At 40.4% G+C, this 18,990-nt stretch overlaps 1 protein-coding gene across 1 annotated transcript in view; it reads right to left on the minus strand.

Moving 5' to 3' along the window:
* Tpgs2 (tubulin polyglutamylase complex subunit 2) overlaps positions 1 to 18,990 on the minus strand; it is a 56,106-nt gene that overhangs the window by 19,256 nt on the left and 17,860 nt on the right. The window contains exon 2 of the mRNA XM_051163625.1: positions 6,369 to 6,448. Coding sequence (XP_051019582.1) covers positions 6,369 to 6,448 — 80 coding nt within the window. The remainder of the gene's footprint in view (positions 1 to 6,368; positions 6,449 to 18,990) is intronic.

An 18,990-nucleotide genomic window follows, 5' to 3' on the forward strand; every position in this document is an offset into this window, starting at 1 on the left:
CATAAAAAATACTCTTCATCTACGCTACTGTTAGCTTTATATAGAGACAAGTGTTGTGGATCTATGATGGACAAAGAAAAGTATCAAGGGTCCAAAGACAGTGGCGCTTTAGCATCCAAAGAAGAGCCATGGGTAAGAAGCTCTTGGCAGGTAGTCTGGCAGGCAGCTACTGGCAAGCAGTAGTCTAAGCCCACTGGATGTCCTAGCCCACAACCACCTCTCAGATACTAAAAATGCTGGGCACGCTGGGGTAGTAGTGGGGTAGTACCACACTATGTGACTTACAAAAATTGACAGGTACCACATACCTACCTGGATACACTATGTCCAGAGCTGTAGTGAGCCTGTTGCATCTGAAAAACCGGCATCTCAGACAGTGTGAGAATCCCACAAATACAACAGCAAAGGCCAGGGAATTGGCCGTGGATATCAACCAACTTTGATTACTACTGAAGAAGCCATACGGACACCGAAATGTCCATGTATTGCCAAACTCAATGTAGCATATTTAGCAATTTAGCATATTTAGTATAACGTCTTTTATTACAAAAGCCATTCTATAAAAATTAGTGGGAACAACTGGCTTACTAGATGCAAACAAACAAAAAACCAAAAAAACACATGACCAAGTGACACAAGAAACATGAAATAAAACAAAGTCAAACGAGATAATACCGTCAAGAAAACAACGTTTTAGCAACAGATCCAAAAGAAAAGAAAAACAATTTACTGCTTAAGAAAGGAGTCAATTGCATGGTTTTAAGGGAAAATTTATGAGATGCAAGATATGAATGAATAAAGAAACAGAAATTATAAGGAAGCAGCATACAGGAGTTCTTAAGCCAAAGAGCTAAATAATGCAGGAAGAACCTCACCAGATCAAGCAGAAGGAAGATTTCTAAGTTTGAATACAGATCTTTGAAATATCCTAGGCATAAAATATGAAAAAGCCTTTAAAATTTTTAGGTCACTAGCAAGAATGCAAACTATTACATTATGGGTATTCAGAAGAAGGTAGAGCATAGAAAATGCATGTAAAGAAATAATTACTGAAAATAACTGGCACTTGGGAAAAACGCCAAATCTTGGTATAGCTACTGATATTCCAGTCCAGGAAGTTCCCTAATGCGGTGCTTCTCAGCCTTCCTAATGCTGCAAACCTTTCATACAGTTGCTTACGTTGCAGTGATCCCCCAACCATAAAATTATTTTCATCGCTACTTCATAACTGTAATTTTGCTGCTTTTTTGGTTTGTTTTTGTTTTTGTTTTTTTGAGACAGGGTCTCTCTGTGTGGCCTTGGCTGTCCTGGACTCACTTTGTAGACCAGGCTGTCCTTGAACTCATAGTGATCCACCTGCCTCTGACCCCTGAGTGCTGGGATTAAAAGTATGCACCAGCTCGCCCAGCTATTTCGCTGTTATGAATTGTAATGTACATATTTTTTGAGATAGAGGTTTGTTGAATGGGTCATGCCCCATAAGTCGAGAACCATTGTCCTAATGGATTCCAACAAGTAAAGAAAATGAATGATACGATATGAACAAACTGTCAAAATCATAAAATAATTTTAAGAACAGAAACATGATCCATTTTTATTGTACTACAAATGTACCTAAATTAGTAAAGCATACATCAGAGTATGTATGTTATTGTTTCTAGTCAGGATTAATTGAGACAGGAGACTCCTCCTAAGTGTGGGGCAGTATCCCATAAGATGAGGTCCTGATGGAGTACAAAGTGAATACGGACGAAGACCACTAGCACAAGCAATTCTCTTTTTCTGTTGCCTGGTCACCATAATATAAGCTGCTCTGCTTTGCCATACCTTCCCTGACATGAATGACTGAAATCTCCCCCTACCTCAAACTAAAATAAAACCAGAAGGAGTCTAACACCAGACTTCTTCAGAAACCATACAGACGAGGATAGAATAGGATATGCTCAGGGCTCTGAAAAGAAAAAACAATGCCAATCAAGAATACTGCACAGAGCCAAGATAGCTTTTAAATATTAAGCATTATTAAATATTCCTAAAACAAGTAGAAACTGAGGGATATCTCACACAAGACTGATACTACAAGAAATGCTTTGCACTAGCAGTGAAAGGATGATGTGATAGTTTTACATCTTCTCACTTCTGGACTGACAACTTCTTCCAGTCCAGAATCACCTGAAAAGAGAATCTCAGTGAGGGCTTGTGTAGATTATATTATTTGTGAGCATATCTACAGGGGATTGTCTTGACTGCTTATGATAACTGATGTGCCTACTGTGGGTACCACCATTCCCTAGACAGAGGACCCTGGAGTATGTAAGTAGAGATTAAATTGAGCACAAGTCAATACACATGCACTTATTTCTCTCTGCTCTTGACTGAGGATATGATCCTTCTCCACATTCTTGTTTTAAATTCCTTGCAATGAGAGGTTATGTGAAATGTGGGCTGAAATAAACCATTTCCCTTCTAAATTGTTTTTGTCAGGGTATTCGGTCAGAGCAAGAGAATGGAAACTAGGAGAGTTGCTAGCCATCTTCATGAAAACACATTTAAAAAAAAGAAAGAGAAAAAAAATGGAGAGAGAGAGAGAGAGAGAGAGAGAGAGAGAGAGAGAGAAAGAAAGCACAAATGGTCATCAACAGTAGATAACTATAAATGGGCAACAGGAGAGGATAAGAGGTATACCAGGCTCTAGAAAATTAGCAGGAAAAAAAATGAACATAATGGCAATAATGGCTCTAGCAGCAATAACTTTAAATGTAAAGGATTAACGTTCTCTAATTAAATGATACAGACTGGTTGAATGGAAAGCAAAGAAACCAAAACATAATAAACCCAAACTCCATGATATACTGCCTGCTAGAAACTCACTTTACTACACAGTACACAGAATCTGAGAGTATAAGTATGGAAGGTTTATGTGCTGTGGTTTGGGTCTTGAATGTCTCCCACAAACTCATCAGTGAAGGATTTGGGAAGTGGTGGAACTTTGTAAGGTGGGATTTAGTTGGAAGTCTTAGCTCACTGAGAGCATGTCCTTAAGGGGATAGTGGATCCCAGCCTCTCCCTCTCCTCTGTCTCCCAGTTGCCATGAAGTAAACAGGTTTCTTCCCTATACACTCCAGCCATAATATACCACCTTTACAAAGGTCCAAAAGCAAATAGTCAAGATCTCAACTATAAATTGAGATCTCCAAAACCGTGAGTCAAAAATGAACATTTTGTCTTTTCAAATGGATTCATTTTAGGTATTCATTATAGTAATGGAAAACTGACCGCAATTAACATGCAAAAAGAAGCCAAAAGTGAGGAGTAGCTGTTAAAAGAGACGGTCACTATATAAATGAAAATGGGTCAATTCAACAAGAGGAGGTAACAATTATAAATATATGTGCATAAATATATATGCCAAAATATTAAATACGGACATTCACTCTAACAAAGGAACAGACTCTCAGTCAACAACAGTCAAGTACTGAAGCAATTTTATCAACAGATAACTTTTATTGGTGGACAAAACATGGATAAAAATAAACAAAAAGGAGTTAAACTATACTTCAGACCTTCTGGCTATATAACGCACATTTACAGTTCATTTCAACCAGAAGCTGCAGAAAACCACTCTTCATACTAGTACCTGAAACATTCTATAAGAAAATGACAAGCTATAAAACAAATCTCATGACATTCAAAGAAAAGTCTGATCACAGTAGAATAAAACTGGAAAATCAGTAATAGGAACTTAAGAAAATACAAATGTATCAGCTAAATAACATTCTTTTCAGTGAACAGTGAGTCAATGAAGAAATCAAGAGACATGTAAACATTTTTATAATGATAGATACTTTAAAAGATTTATTTATGTATTTTACGTATGGATACTTTTGTCTGCATGAACATCTGCACACTTGAAGACAGCATCAGACAGCTGTGAGCTGCCATGTGGGTTGGGAGAACTGAGTTCAGTTCTCTGAACTCAGGAACTTCCAAAGAGCAAGTGAGTGCTCTTCATCGCTGAGCCATTTCTCCAGGCCCTTTTAAAAACATTTCTTAAAACAAAACTAAAGTAAAAATTTAAATATATTAATAACAAAACCTACAAAGTACAGCAAAAGCAGTATTAAGAGCTTTACCAGTCAGTGCTTACACAAACATGAAAAGACTTCAAGTATACCCTAAAAATACAACCAAGAAACTAGAAAAGCAAGAATAAACCAGACTTTCTGGAGGAAGTTTATAACCAACCAAAATAATTAGAACTATGAGGACACAGAAAGCCTGAATAGACCAAATAACATTTAGGAATGGTGGAGTAATAAAGTCTTCCAACAAAGAAAACCCAGGAATGGATGATTTTATTGCTGACCTTCCTAAATACTTAAGGAAAAACTAGTATCATTTTTTCTCAAACTATTCTAATGCACTGGGAAGAGGCAACCCTTCCAAATTCATTTACAAGGCAAGCACTACTCTGATACTAAAAACAGACAAGGAAATAATGTGACAGGGTGGTGCCAAGGAATGGCAGTGCAGGAAGAGAGGTTGTAGATAGCTAGAGACTAACTGGGAAGCGGGAAAAAGGACAATCATTTAGACCAGAGCTTTAATAAACTACAGTCCTCTACACATGTTATGTCACTTTTTCTTCCTTCCTTCCTTTTCCTTTCCTTTCAAGACAGGGTTTTTGTGTAGCCCTTGCTGTTTCAGAACTCCCTTTGTAGACCAGGCTGGCCTTAAACTCAGAGATCTCCCTTACTCTGCCTCCCAAGTGCTGGTATTAAAGGTGTGTACCACCACACCCAGCTACCACTTCTTTTTTACATAAACATTTTTTAAACAGTCATGCACTTTCACTTCAGTACTGATGACGGATGGTTGTTTTCAATGTTCCCACAGCAGAAGAAGTGAGTTTCTATGACAGACTGAGATGCCACAGAACTTGAAGTATTTTTTTGTTCCCTTAACAGAAAATACTTCCTGAACCCTGATATATATATATATAAAAACATGCTTTGCCTGCAAAGGAACAAATGACTAAACAGAAGAAGAAACATACTGAAGGTTTTGCTTTGTTTTATTTAGATTTTAAAGAGATGAACAAGATCCTGTAAGGAAGCTGTCAACGTACTGAAGAGAGAGGAAATGAAGCATTAACCAGAAGAATGAGAGTTTGGGGAATTGAAGATTTATTGTAAAATTCTTACAATAAACCCAGAGCAGGAGTATATAAAGGACAAATCTGCAAGAAAACTTAAAATCTATGGTCATACTTTAATGACAGCTTGTTTTATGATTAATATTTAATACTGGTTCATATGATTATTAATGCAGTGGTTATTATTCCTTAACCAGCTATTATAGAAATAAAAGCATACCGACACCTGTTGGATTTTTAATAATGTTAAACTGCTAGGGCCGGGCAGATATAAACCTTGTAGGCTACCTTGTTATCTTCCAGCCAAAATCCCCAGTTATTTGCTCCAATCATTCCTATCTGGGCTATTTCCCATCCAAAATTCCCATTAATACTTGTACACGCTCTATGCAGGCTGTTTCTCTCCATCATGCCAATCCTCAGAGCAAGGTCCTCCTGGCCACATGCTTCTTGCTCACACTAACCCATGGTGGTCTTCATTCTCTGGTGATCCTTCTGCCACCCCCAAAGCCCACGCATCCTTTGCTCTGCCTACTGCTCTTCTGCCCAACCCAGAGGTAGACAACTTGTATTGGCCAATCAGGGATAATTTGGGAGGCAAGGTTACACAGCATCACTTGGTATATGTGAGAATGTGCTTGTAAGACAGTAAAGATCTCTGGGGACAAGCAGTTAACACTTAAATACATAGTAACTCCAGATCAACCACAACAAAAGATGAAAAGAAAAGGGATATTGGCCAAACTTTGAGCTATAGTTTGAATATGAAAACACTGCACTGGAGAGTCTAACCAATCAAGAATCACAGGGACTCTGTAGTCATGCAATGTTACCAAGATGCTTAATAATAGTGTAACTTCCTGACACTGGAATGCTGTGAAAATTAAGAGGCAGATTCTTTCATTATATCTGAACCAAGAAAAGTCCTGTTAATGAAAAGCATTAAGTCTGATTAACTACCAGAGGAAAACTAGGAAGTATCAGTCACAGATCTGGTACTGGTTTCCTGCAACACTTACCCACTTTCTGTCTAGCATTATGAATTCTAACATATGTATATATGTATGTATATATAGTATGTATACATTGTGTGTGTGTGTGTGTGTGTGTGTGTGTGCATATCACAGTATATAATACCCACTGCTTCCTTCCCAGGGCATTAAAATTGACCTTTATTTGTTGGAAGATGAGGATTCCATATAAAAATGCTTACCTGTTCCCACGAAGAAATCATATGACGTTCAGCAGGCAGCTTTTCTATTATGCTCACCTCTGTCACACCTGGGGAAGATTCTAGAAGAAGAAAAAAAGGAGTACAAAGTTGTAATTGGCCTGATCACACATTTTGTCTGTTAGGTTGGTTAAGTGTTGATGACTGCTCTATGGCTATACAATTCCTTTGATGAGCGTTTACATCCCCTGTGAGCAAAACAAAGTCCTGGCTGAGGTCTCAAAGACCCAGTACCATAACCTGGTAGGGGACAGCATCAACCGAAGGAAGATCACCACCAGAACTTCTTTAACCCTCTACATTTATCATTGAGCAATGCACATTGGACAAAGCACAGAGATTCTAAACTTTCACTAATTTCACACTGGACTTCTTGGCAAATATCTGTACCTACAGTTAAAAAGAATAAAAAATATTATCTCTTTTAACTTTCCATAAGAAATAAGAATTATTCAGGAGTGGTGATGCATAACTTTAAGCCAGCATTCAGGAATCAGAGGCAGGCAGGCAGGCAGGCAGGTAGGCAGGTAGGTATCTTTGAGATTGAGGCCAATATGGTCTACAGAGCACGTTCCAGGACAACTAGTAATACATAGACTCTGTCTTGAAAAAAAAAAATCCAGGAAAAAAAAACCCAAAAAACAAAAACGCACCATCAACAAAAGATTTGATTTTTAACTTTCTTCTATTAAATAAAATTCACCTCCTGAACATATTCTACTTTATGGAGTTTAGGAGTTAAAAGGTAGGCTAAGCTAGGTGTGGTGGTGCCAGCTTCTGTTGGAAGTACTGCCAGAGTGAGGGAACTGGATCTACCAGAAGCCAGACTACATTGTTAGTGCGTTCCAGGCAAGCCTAGGCTGCATAACAAAACAATGCCTAAATAAACAAATACAAGTCTGGGATTGGGAAGATGGCACAGAGGCTAAAGCTTGCTATGCAGAGGATGTGAATTCTCATCCATAAAACACAAACAACAACAACAACAACAACAACAACAACAACAACACACTGCCAATCAACTACAGGAAAGATAAAAAAAAATGATTCATCCCTTACAGGTTTTATAGTGCCCTGTTAACAACTTTTATTTCAGACTGTAAGCTTCTAAAATTCTGAGAGAGTAAATCATTCTAAGCCACTCAGTCTGTGGTACTTTTTATGGAAGCCCTAGTAAACTAATGCAAAGTCTATCTACTTTTTGTGACACTACTGTATGTATTATTGTTACCACTCTCTATACCATGGTTACTGCAAGCCACACCCACAAACCCTCTTCTTGTTCTGCTCTGTCCTCTGCATACTACTAATCTGCCTCATACTCAGCTTTGTTTCCAAGCCACCCGTCTAACACTTTTGGTTGGAAAAATAGCGGCTTTAACATACTTCTGTTTCATTTTATCCTCTTTCACCATTCAAATCCTTTGTTCCAGTATCAGTTATCTCATTGCCTCTATGTCTTTAATCCCCCTAAACTAAATTTGTATTCATATTCAATTTCTGATACACATTTAAGTGTATCCATGCTTCTGTTTTTTTACATACATGCCAAGGTCTACCTCCACCCACACAACCCACTTTAGATGACTCTGGCTAGCAGTGATCTCATATTCCATGCCACGTAAAGTAAATACTAAATGTTTATACTTAATGATATGACATTTTGAGCTGTACACTGGATTTTTAAAAATATGCAGCCCAAGCATAATACCAACAAAAATTTAATGAATGTTTGACTTGCACATACATGTACGTATGGTATTGCATGTGAATGTCTGTAGGCTCAAGGTTGATTTTAGGAGTCGTCCTTGATCACTTCCCACCTTTTTCACTGAAGCAAAGTCTCTCAGTCGGACTCAGAGCTCACTGACAAATGCTAGTCTAGGTAGCCGACTTGTGCCAAGCATCCCATCTCCACTTTTCAAGCGCTGGATTACAGGTGGGCTACCATGCCCATCCAACATTTATATCGATTCTAAGGACCAGAACTCTGGGTTCATGCTTGCACTACAACAGTTAAATCTGCCCAACCATCTCTTCCGACCCTGAAAGGAGTTTAAAAATCTCTAGGAATATGCCATTCTTTTAGTACAAGTTTATGTGAATGACTGATGCTATTATTATGCCAGGGCTCTTTCTATGAACCATAAAAATTTCTCCAAGTTTTTGAGTTTCAGAAAAATTAATTCTTGGAGTGCAGCAACAGATCAATGTAGAAACTAAGACTTCAGCACTCTACCAATTCTAGTCTTTATGTAGTCAATAGTTGGGTACTTTTTTTCTACATCCCTGGAAATTGAGATGCCTTTTGGTTATTCAAATAAATGGGATCGTCTGGTGTCTAAAGTTACAAAAGAACACACAATTATCCACTGTTTAAACTCCCTGTAGTGGCTCACTCTAAAGTTGGGTGGTATCAATTTCTTCCTTCTTCTCAAGCTCAGACCACTACTCCACTGCAAGATAGTCTATTTCCACTCCCTTGAATTTGGAGTTGTTTTGTAACTGACTCAACTAATAAAACCAATAAATACACTTTGCCAGTTTAAGACTTAAACTTTTAAGACAACAGAAAGTTCCTATTTTCCTTTCTTTGGATCTGGAGCCACCATACAATAAACCCAATCTAGTCTTCTGGAAATAGAAGCAACATAGCACACATCAAAGAAAATGCTAAAAAGTTTCTAACACAAAATGTCCAAGAAATTTGGGACATCATGAAAAGACCAAACAAAATAGGAATAGACAAATAGATGAAGGCTCAGAAAATATCTTCAACAAAATCACTGAAGAAAATTTACCTAACCTAAAGAGATGGTTATAAATGCACAAGAAGCCTACAGAACACCAAATAGATTGGATCATAAAAGAAAATACTCCTGCCACATAATAATCAAAACACTAAATGAGTAGAACAAAGAAAGAATATCAATGGACTCAATTCTCCAATAAAAAGGCACAGGCTAACAGAGTGGATGCGAAAAACAGGATCTGTCATTCTGCTGCATACAAGAAACACACCTCAACAACAAAGACAGACATTACCTCAGAGTAAAGGGATGAAAAAAGTCTTCCAAGCAAATGGACCCAAGAAACAAGAGGAGTAGCTATTCTAATATCTAATAAGATAGACTTTTAAGCAAACATAAAAGATATAGGGAGGGGGACTTCATACTCATGAATAGATAAATCCACCAAGATGATGTCTCAATTCTGAACATCTATGCCCCAAATACAAGGGCACCTCCATTCATAAAAGAAACATTACTAAAGCTAAAATCACACACTGAACCCCACACATTAATAGTGGGAGACTTCAACACCCCAATCTCGCAACGAAACCGAAATTAAACAGAGAAATAATGAAGCTAGCCAACATTATAAATGAAATGTACCTTCTAGATATCTATAGAACATTTCTCAACAACAACAACAACAACAACAACAACAACAACAACATACCTTCTCAGCACCACACAGAACCTTCTCCAAAACTGATCATTTAGTTGATGACAAAGCAAGCCTCAACAGTTACAAGATAATTGAAATAACATTTTGTATCCTACCAGACCACCACAGAGTAAAGCTCGAACTCAAAAACAACAGGAACAACAGAAAGTCTACAACTCATAGAAAGTGAACAACTGTCTACTCAATGACTACTGGGTCAAGGAAGAAATAAAGAAATTAAAGATTTTCTAGAATTCAATGAAAACCAAGGCACAACATACCAAAGTCAAGGGACAAGAGGAAAGCTCATAGCACTAATTGCCTTCATAAAGAAATTGCAGAAATCTCATACTAGGAACTTGACAACACATCTGAAAGCTCTAAAACAAAAAGAACCAAACTCACTGAAGAGTATACAGCAGGAAATAAATTCAGGGCTGAAGTGAGTAACATAAACAAAGAGAACAATACAAAGAATCAATGAAACCAAGATCTGGTTCTTTGAGAAAATCAGTAAGATAAACAAACCCTTAGCCCAACTAACAAAAAGGCAGAGAGATAATATCTAAATTAAGACAATCAGAAATAAAAAGGGAGATATAACAACAGACACTGCAGAAATCCAAAGAATCATTAGGTCTTACTTCAAAAGCCTATACTCCACAAACTGGAAAATCTACATGAAATGGATGATTTTCTTAATAGATACTACTTACCAATGTTAAATCAAGATCAGATTAGCAATCTAAACAGTCCTAAAAGTCCTAAAGAAATAGAAGCAGTCATTAAAAGTCTCACAACCAATAAAGCCCAGAGCCAGATGATTTTAGCGCAGAATTCTACCTCTTTCAACGAAGAGCTAATGCCAATACTTTTCAAAGTATTCCACGAAGCTACAGTCAGGCTGATACCTAAACCACACAAAGATTCAACCAAGAAAGAAAATTTCAGACCAATATCCCACATGAACATTCATGCAAAAACACTCCAAAAAATACTTGTACACTAACACATCAAAAACATCATTCACCATGTTCAGGTAAGCTTCATCCCAGGAATGTAGGGATGGTTCGACTTGGGAAAATTCATCAATGTAACCTACAATATAAACAAACTGAAAGAAAGAAAGAAAAAAAAAAAACCCACATAATCCTCTCATTAGATGATGACAAAGTCTTGACAAAATCTGACCCCCCTTCATGATAAAAGTATTAGGGAGATCAGGGATACATGTAACATATCTAAGCATAATAAAGGAAATATACAGCAAGCCAATAGGCAACATCAAATTAAATGGAGACAAACTTAAAGCAATGACACTAAAGTCAGGAACAAGACAAGGCTGTCCACTCTCTCCATATCTATTCAACATAGCACTTGAAGTACTAAATACATTAAGACAAGTAAAGAAAATCAAGGAGACACAAATTGAAAAGAAGTCAAAGTATCTCTATTTGCAGATGATATGATTAGTATACATATATGACCCCCAAAATTCTACTAGAGAACTCCTACAGATGATAAACACCTTCAGCAAAATGGCTGGATTAAAAAGAAACTCAAACAACAACAACAACAACAAACCAAAAACAAAACAAAACAAACACCCCCCCAAAACCCCCCAAAAACAAAAACAAAAAAACCCAACAACAACCCAGTAGTCATCCTTTATACAAATATAAATGGGCTGAGAAAGAAATTAGGGGATCAATACAATAGCCTCCACAATAGCCACAAATAATATAAATATCTTGGTATAACTCTAACCAAGCAAGTGAAAGACCTGTAGGACAAGTATTTCAAGTCTCTGAAAAAAGAAACTGAAGAAGATATCAAAGGTTGGAAAGATCTCCCAAGTCATGAACTGGTAGGATTAACATTAAAAAATGGCCATCTTACTAACAGCAATCTATAGATTCAATGCAATTCCCTCCAAAATTCCAACATACTCTTTACATACCTTGAAAGACCAATTTTCAACTAGGTATGGAAAAATAAAAAACCCAGAATAGTGAAAACAGTTCTGTACAATAAAAGAACTTCTGGAGGTATCAACATCCCTGATTTCAAGTTGTATTACAAAGCAATAGTAATAAAAGCCACATGGTAAGCTGGTTGTGGTGGTGCAGGCTTTAATCCTAGCACTCGAGGAGGCAGAGGCAGGTGGATCACTGTGAGTTCAAGGCCAGCCTGGTCTACAAAGCAAGTCCAGGATAGCCAAGGCTACACAGAGACACCCTGTCTTGAAAAACCAAAACCTTAAACTAACCAAACCTAACTCCCCTGCCCCCCACCCAAAAACAAACAAACAAACAAACAAACAAACCCTTAAGAGTTTATTATATAAACTGAAGAGTTAGGCAGGGTCAAGTTTGAAGCCAGGGGCAAAGGGAGATGTTATAAGATAGGGATAGTCAGTACAGAGGCAAGGGTGGGTGGAAAACATAGAAAATCAGTTACAAAGTTCAAAATGAGGTTGATAATGCCATTGGATGACCAGCCTGTGGGGCTGGTCAATATAATGGTTTTCTCTCTTCTTTTTTTCACATCAATAAAGCTACTGGGCTCATATGTGGAAATGAGCTTATAACATGCTTTTCTTTTGGGAGTCTGAAATCTTGATAGCCATGATCAATTGCTTTGCCTATGTGACTAGACCCCATTAAATCTCTGAAATCTGGTCCTACAAGTAGGCGCACTCGGGATTGTACATAGGAATCTGCGTTTGCTAAACTAGTGTTTTGTCACTGAACTACATCTCCAGATAAGGATTTCGAGTTTGATGCAGCCTTCCTTGTATAGAAACACTACAGACATACTGCATCAAGTCACTGGTTAAGGAAGGAATGTACTCTGTGAATACTCACTGGAAGAAAAACTTCATAAACTTGTATAAGACTCCTTTTGGCTCTACTTGTTATATCTTTTCTTCTTATTGATTAACATAATAAATATAAAAAATATTGTGGGAATACTGTCTTTGAGTGTCATCCTTCTGGCAATCACTGAATGTAACAATTTTATATTAACAGTTTTGAGTTAGCCTGACTTGTGTATGCTTTTGGAAGTCACAAATAGTTGGGTTGGGTTTTGACCCAGATTTAAGACTTTTGTTGTTACTTACTCACGTACATTTTTTTTTTGTATATACAAAATTTGCTTTTAAATTTTTTTATTGTTTATATTTATATAAAAGGGTGTTTTACCTGCATGTATGTCTGTGCCCCACATGTGTACAGTGGAGGCCAGAAGAGGACATCAGATGTCCTAGTACTGGAGTTACAGGCCACTGTGAACTAATATGTGGATGCTACAAACCCCAGTCCCCTGGAAGAGTAATTAGTACTCAACTGCTGAGCCATCTCTCCAGCCTATTATTTTCTTTCTGGCTTAAAAAATATTGGGGGAATGTATTAGTTTTCTATTGCAGTCAGCTATTATGCTCTCATTTGGAGCATTGTGTCATCTTGTAGGCTCATTCATGTTTTTAAAGAACTCGGCTCTTCATAGTTGTAGAAGGTCTAGAGTTTCCCTGTTCTTAATTATTGTTAAAGGCCACTGTTACTTGCTGTAAAGGTTGTTACTTCCTGTCAAGTGATTCTACACATTTTTAAAGTAAGCATCGTATACTTCATCTCTTTGACATGCCTTTTTGTTAACAGCCTGTTTTAAAGGATGTTTCTGACTAAATTAAGTTTACCTGAATAAGCTCCCTTTTATCACTGACCATATCAAAGATACATTTCCTCAGGTTCATGTTATTGATGTTTAGAGCGAGAAGTCTTATAATGGCTATTTTGGAATTCTTATTTTAAAAATAGCCTTATTAAGATATAATCCCCCTACCATAAAGTTACTCTTTTAAATCACATAAAATTAGTGAGTTCAGTGTTTTAATGGAAGTGTGTTGTTACACTGAGAACTGACATCATACCTATTAGCAGTGACTTCCCTGAGCCATCTCATTAGCCTCTAGAAACTATTAATTATTCTTTTTAAGCAAAATCCCAAATGTTCGATTTTACCAATAAACACTGCAGAGCCAGATATTGGGATGAAAGCAAACACCCAGCTGACTTTCCTACTCAGCCAAAAGGAAAAACCCTTTCTCCTTTTCCATGTTGTCTTAAATACCTTTCAACTGTGTCCCTCCTTCATGTGTTTTCTTATGTTCACTCCCTGACAATTGTTGCTTGCTCCGCCTCTTGACCTATGGCTGACGTTATTTAGCTCTTGTTTACAGAAAGCTTTTGGGTTAAAGGTGTGTGCTAGGGCTGAGCCACACCTCAACAGGGAACAGGCTTTTCCAGGTCACAGTCTTCAGGTTCACAATGTGACCAAATATCCTGCAACACTTAATCTGCTTTAGACTTTATAGATCTGATTGTTTTGGGCATCTTCATGTAAACAACAGCTTTCAAATAAACAGACTCATTCATCTGGACAGAACAGTTTTTCAACAGGCTTCTTTCATTTTGTTTTCAAGGTGAATTCATATTAGAGCATGTGTTGGTTATCCATTGCTTTGTATTGATTTACATTTTAGCCAGCGAAGCATAAGGCTAACTGCAGATAGTCACCTATCACTGCCTTCCCCCCAAATCTAATCCCCCAGTCTTATCCATACTCACTTGCTAAATCCTCCATTACTCCCCTGCCTCCATCTTTAGTGATCACCCAGATCTTCCCCTGTTAATTTCCTTCCCCCCTACATAGACTTATCCTAGGCCCTAACTCCAGCAGGCAATGGGAATCAGAGGCTACTCTGAGCAAGGAAGAAAGCTGCAGATTCTCACCTATTGCTTTTCTCCTCAAATCCAAACCCCTACTCTTCTCCGTAGCTCTACAGCAGATGAGCCATTCTATCGCTAGTGGTAACATAGACCTCCTCCTCCTCCTCCTCCTCCTCCTCCTCCTCCTCCTCCTCCTCCACCTCCTCCTCCCTTCCTTCTTCCCAGGCATTGCTTTAGCCACCACCTTCAGCAGGCCATTCCAGCCAGGGAGGCAGGGAGGCTAACTGCAGATCTTCCACTTCCTCCAGCCCTCCAGTGTTGCAATTAACTTATCAGTATGGCCTAGGACACAAATAACTGGCACAGAGAGAGAGAGTATAGTGTATTTTAAGGCTGCAAGCACTACACTGGGCAGAATCTAAACTTCTACTAACCTACTAATAAACTAAATTAAACTACCCTAATTCTATGGCCTCAAAACCTATATATATCCCAATCACTTGCCAATCTGATCTCCCTTGGGTGGCCTTCTCTCTCCAACTTTCAACTGTCCAGCAGACAGCTCTTCCACCTTCCACTCCTGTCCTTCTGCCCAGCTGCTTGGCTAAATGGGTGCTTTTTGGACAACTGCTACATCCACTCAAGGCATTCCTCCACACTCCAGTCTCGTTCCCATCTGTAACAGATCTTCTGCTGTGGCCTTTCCTTCACTCACTGCCCCCATTGCCAAGGAATTACGCAAATACTTGTGGAACACCCTGCTTTTCCCTCCTCCTGTGGATCTCCTCAAAACCCCCTCTTCTGGCTCATCCCAATTCCTAAACATGAGCTCTGAATACCTAGGTGCACATTTTACCTGGAACCTCCAATGGCCACAACTATCAGGATCCCAGAAGAATTTCCTTATAGGAACACACAGCCACCCCATCTCCTAAGAACCAGAAAGGGCAACAGAAACAAAGGAACAAAGCAACCACCCCGCACCCCAACCCCTGCCAATAAGACAAGACCAGATGTCAGCACCTAGAATGACAACCTTCTCAAGCCTAGATACCTAAATGTCAGCATAAAAACACAATCATAATCAGCCAAGACAATTTATGTCTCCACTCGAGTCCAGCAGACCCTGAGTACTGGAACATGACTTTACATTAGCCTTTATAATGATTGTCAGGAGTCATAGGACCCTGCCTGACCTGCCCCAGTGGCTGAGAGGCCCTGCTGGCTGAAAGCCACAGCTGTCTGCATACTTGAGATAATTATTCTGCCTGGCAACCACAAAGATCCAGCCTGACCTTGAGAAAGAGAACATTCGGTGTATCGCGACTTCTGTATAATCGCCCCACTCCACACCTGCTGTCCTTGGGCCTGGCCCAGAAGATTTTGTAACTTTCCACTGCATTCCTTCCCACCCCCACCCTTTCAGAAACTTACTTTAAATTTGGATACCCCCTTACAATAAACGGCCCTCGATAAGCCAAGTTTTCCTGGGCCCGTGCCTCTCTTTCGTCCATTCTTTATTCACAGGTTGCGACCCTCCTCGCCACTCCATGAATAACTGAACCCGCGCGTCGGGGACAGTGGCGCCCAACATGGGGCACGAGGCACGGATTGCCCCCAGATGGATTAAGGGATCCCGCTTGGTTTTTCATAACTCGTCCTGCGCGCCCGGCTGGTCTTGTTATTAGGTGAGTCATCCATCCGCATTTTCTCAAGAATGGGCCATTCTATGTCCAAGGAAGTCCGATTCATTAAGGACTTAAAGGAAACTCTCAGAGAGAGAGGCATTAGGGTTAAAAAGAAAAACTTGGTGCAGTTCTTTGTTTTTATTGCTGATACGTGTCCATGGTTTATGATTGATGGTCCTACTATTCACTCTTAAAAATGGCAAAAGGTTGGCAGGAACTAAACGCCTTAATTGAAAAACAAGGCAATGACGCAGTCAAACACAGTGTACTCTCTTACTGGGGGCTTATTAGAGATGTAATTGAATCGGCTGAAAATGATAGTAGCCAAAAACAACTTCTTTCCGTTGCTGAATTATGCCTGCGTGAGTCCCTCCCGCCCTCTTGCCAATCTTCTCGTGCCTCCTCTCGCTCTTCTATCCAACGGTCCTCTTTCGCCCTGATCGATATGCCCCCTAATAGTTCCCAGCCTGACCCATTGCCCCCTTTAGCGCAGACTTTGGACGAGGCCGCTCCTCAACAACAAACCCGCCCTGTCTCTATCCCCCCTTCCTCTTCCCTCTACCCGACTCTGCCTCTCCCTGCTTATGAAGATCCTGCCTCCTCTATGGAACGTGGCTGTTCCCCTTTCTGCGTGCCTGTTATCCCACTTAACAGTAAGAATTCCAAGACCAACTCTCCATCCACTACAAAGTCTTCTGCCCCCCTGCTGTCCTTTTTGTTAATCCTGGAGATTCCCTTAACCCTGACGACGCCGCAGCCCTTGAAGAAAAAGCCGCTGGAGATCATTCTGAAGAGTGGCCACCTCCTACAGCTTCACCCCGTAAACTGCAGCCTCCTGTTCTCCCTATAATCAATCTCCTTCCTGCCGATATTCTTCTTGCCTTTGTAACCTAAAAGCCCATCTTCACTCCCAGCTCGCAGATGCCGCTGAAATCGCTCGACTTCAAAAACAGCTTTTGCTTTTAAATTCTCGTTTTTCACAGTCTTCAGTTCCCTGCCTTACTTTCCCTGTCACTCGCTCTCAATCTAATCCTGCTCCTCCCCCATCCTCCGGAGAGGCTGAGGCTGCGAGCAAAGATCCTGCACCCGCCCCATCTGTCACACGCTCCCGCGCCTCCTCTGTTCGTTCAAATAAGTCTGATTATTTAGACTCTTGCAACTCTTCTGACGCTGAGGAGGAAAAAATAAACAAAGACGTTTCCGGGGCCACCTCCTACTGGCGTCTCAACTTTAAAAAATTAGAGAAGTTAAATACAGCAGTCCGCACTTACGGGCCCAACGCCCCTTTTACTCTCTCCCTTCTTGATAACCTGGTGGAGGGCGGACACCTCACTCCTAATGAGTGGATCACCACCGCCCAATCTGTTTTAACTCGGGGCCAATTTCTCTCTTGGCGAGCTGATTGGGCTGTTCGGTGCAGAGATGCCGTCCGCAGAAATTACCAACAAGGGCGGTCTTCTGCTCAAAAATGGTCTCTAGATAAACTACTGGGCCAAGGCAAATATTCCACCAATGAAAAACAACAAGCCTTCCCCCTTGGCCTCTTGGCGCTTTCCAGCGCTGCAGCTTTGGCTGCTTGGAGAAATGTCTCTTCCCCTGGAGCACTTCTTTCCCCTGTTACTGAAATTCTCCAGGGACCCCAGGAGCCCTTCAGCGATTTTGTGGCTCACCTCCTCGCGGCTGCAGAAAGATCCCTTGGTCCGGACCAAGCTGAAAATAAACTTCTTACGCAGCTTGCCTTTGAAAATGCTAATGCTGCCTGTAAGGCTGCCTTGAGAGGAAAATATAAGGGAAAGGACCTTGAAGAGATGGTTCATCTGTGCCGAGATGTTGACCCTATTACTGAAAAATTTAGCAAGGCTATTCTTGCGGTGGGCACTGCGGCGGGGTCCCAATTATCAGGTTCCCAGGTTTGCTTTCGCTGTGGCCAACCTGGACATTTTGCTCGGACTTGTCCCACTGCTATGGCTCAGGGCTCTCAAAATTCCTCCTTGAGTCTGACACCCATGGGACCTATTTCTAGGCTCCCTCCTAAAACCGTCTGCCCACGCTGTCATCGCGGCCGCCATTGGGCTAACACTTGTCGTTCAAGAACGGATGCCATGGGTAACCCTCTCCCCCTGCCTTCGGGAAACTCCTATGGGGGTCAGTCCCTGGCCCCTTGCCCGATTCCATTCCAGCCTGCTACGGGACAGATCCAGCAGACTCCGGCGCTGCCAGCCAGCCTTCCATCACCCTTAATCCCTCTCCCCGCTGCCAATTCGCTTTCTGTTCGGCCCCCCCTTCCCCCAGCCCAGGACTGGACCTCTGTGCCACCACCTCAACAGTACTAATTCCCGAAGATGGGACCCTCTTGTTGCCTGTGGCCTTCCGCGAGCTCCCTCCCTCTGACTCCCCTCTTCTTATTTTAGGACGCGCATCCTCCACACTCTTAGGACTTTTGACCTACCCTCTTGTTCTTAAGCCTCCCTTTCCTAATCCCCTGTATCTTTTCGCTACGGCCACTCAGGGCCCACTTACAATTTACTCCGGACAAGTTATTGCTCGCGCTTTTTCCCTATCTTCCCTTGGGTCTCCCGCCACACAAGACTCCTTACAGTCTCCCTCCCCGCAGTCTCCCTCCTCCTCCCTGTCAGTTTTTTGGATACAGCAACTTACTCAAGATCGCCCTCGTCTAAAGCTAAAACTGGATGGCAAAATTTTTTATGGCATTTTAGATTCAGGTGAGGACTC

This window comes from Acomys russatus, chromosome 20, assembly GCF_903995435.1.
Source record: "Acomys russatus chromosome 20, mAcoRus1.1, whole genome shotgun sequence".
Taxonomy (NCBI): Eukaryota; Metazoa; Chordata; class Mammalia; order Rodentia; family Muridae; genus Acomys; species Acomys russatus.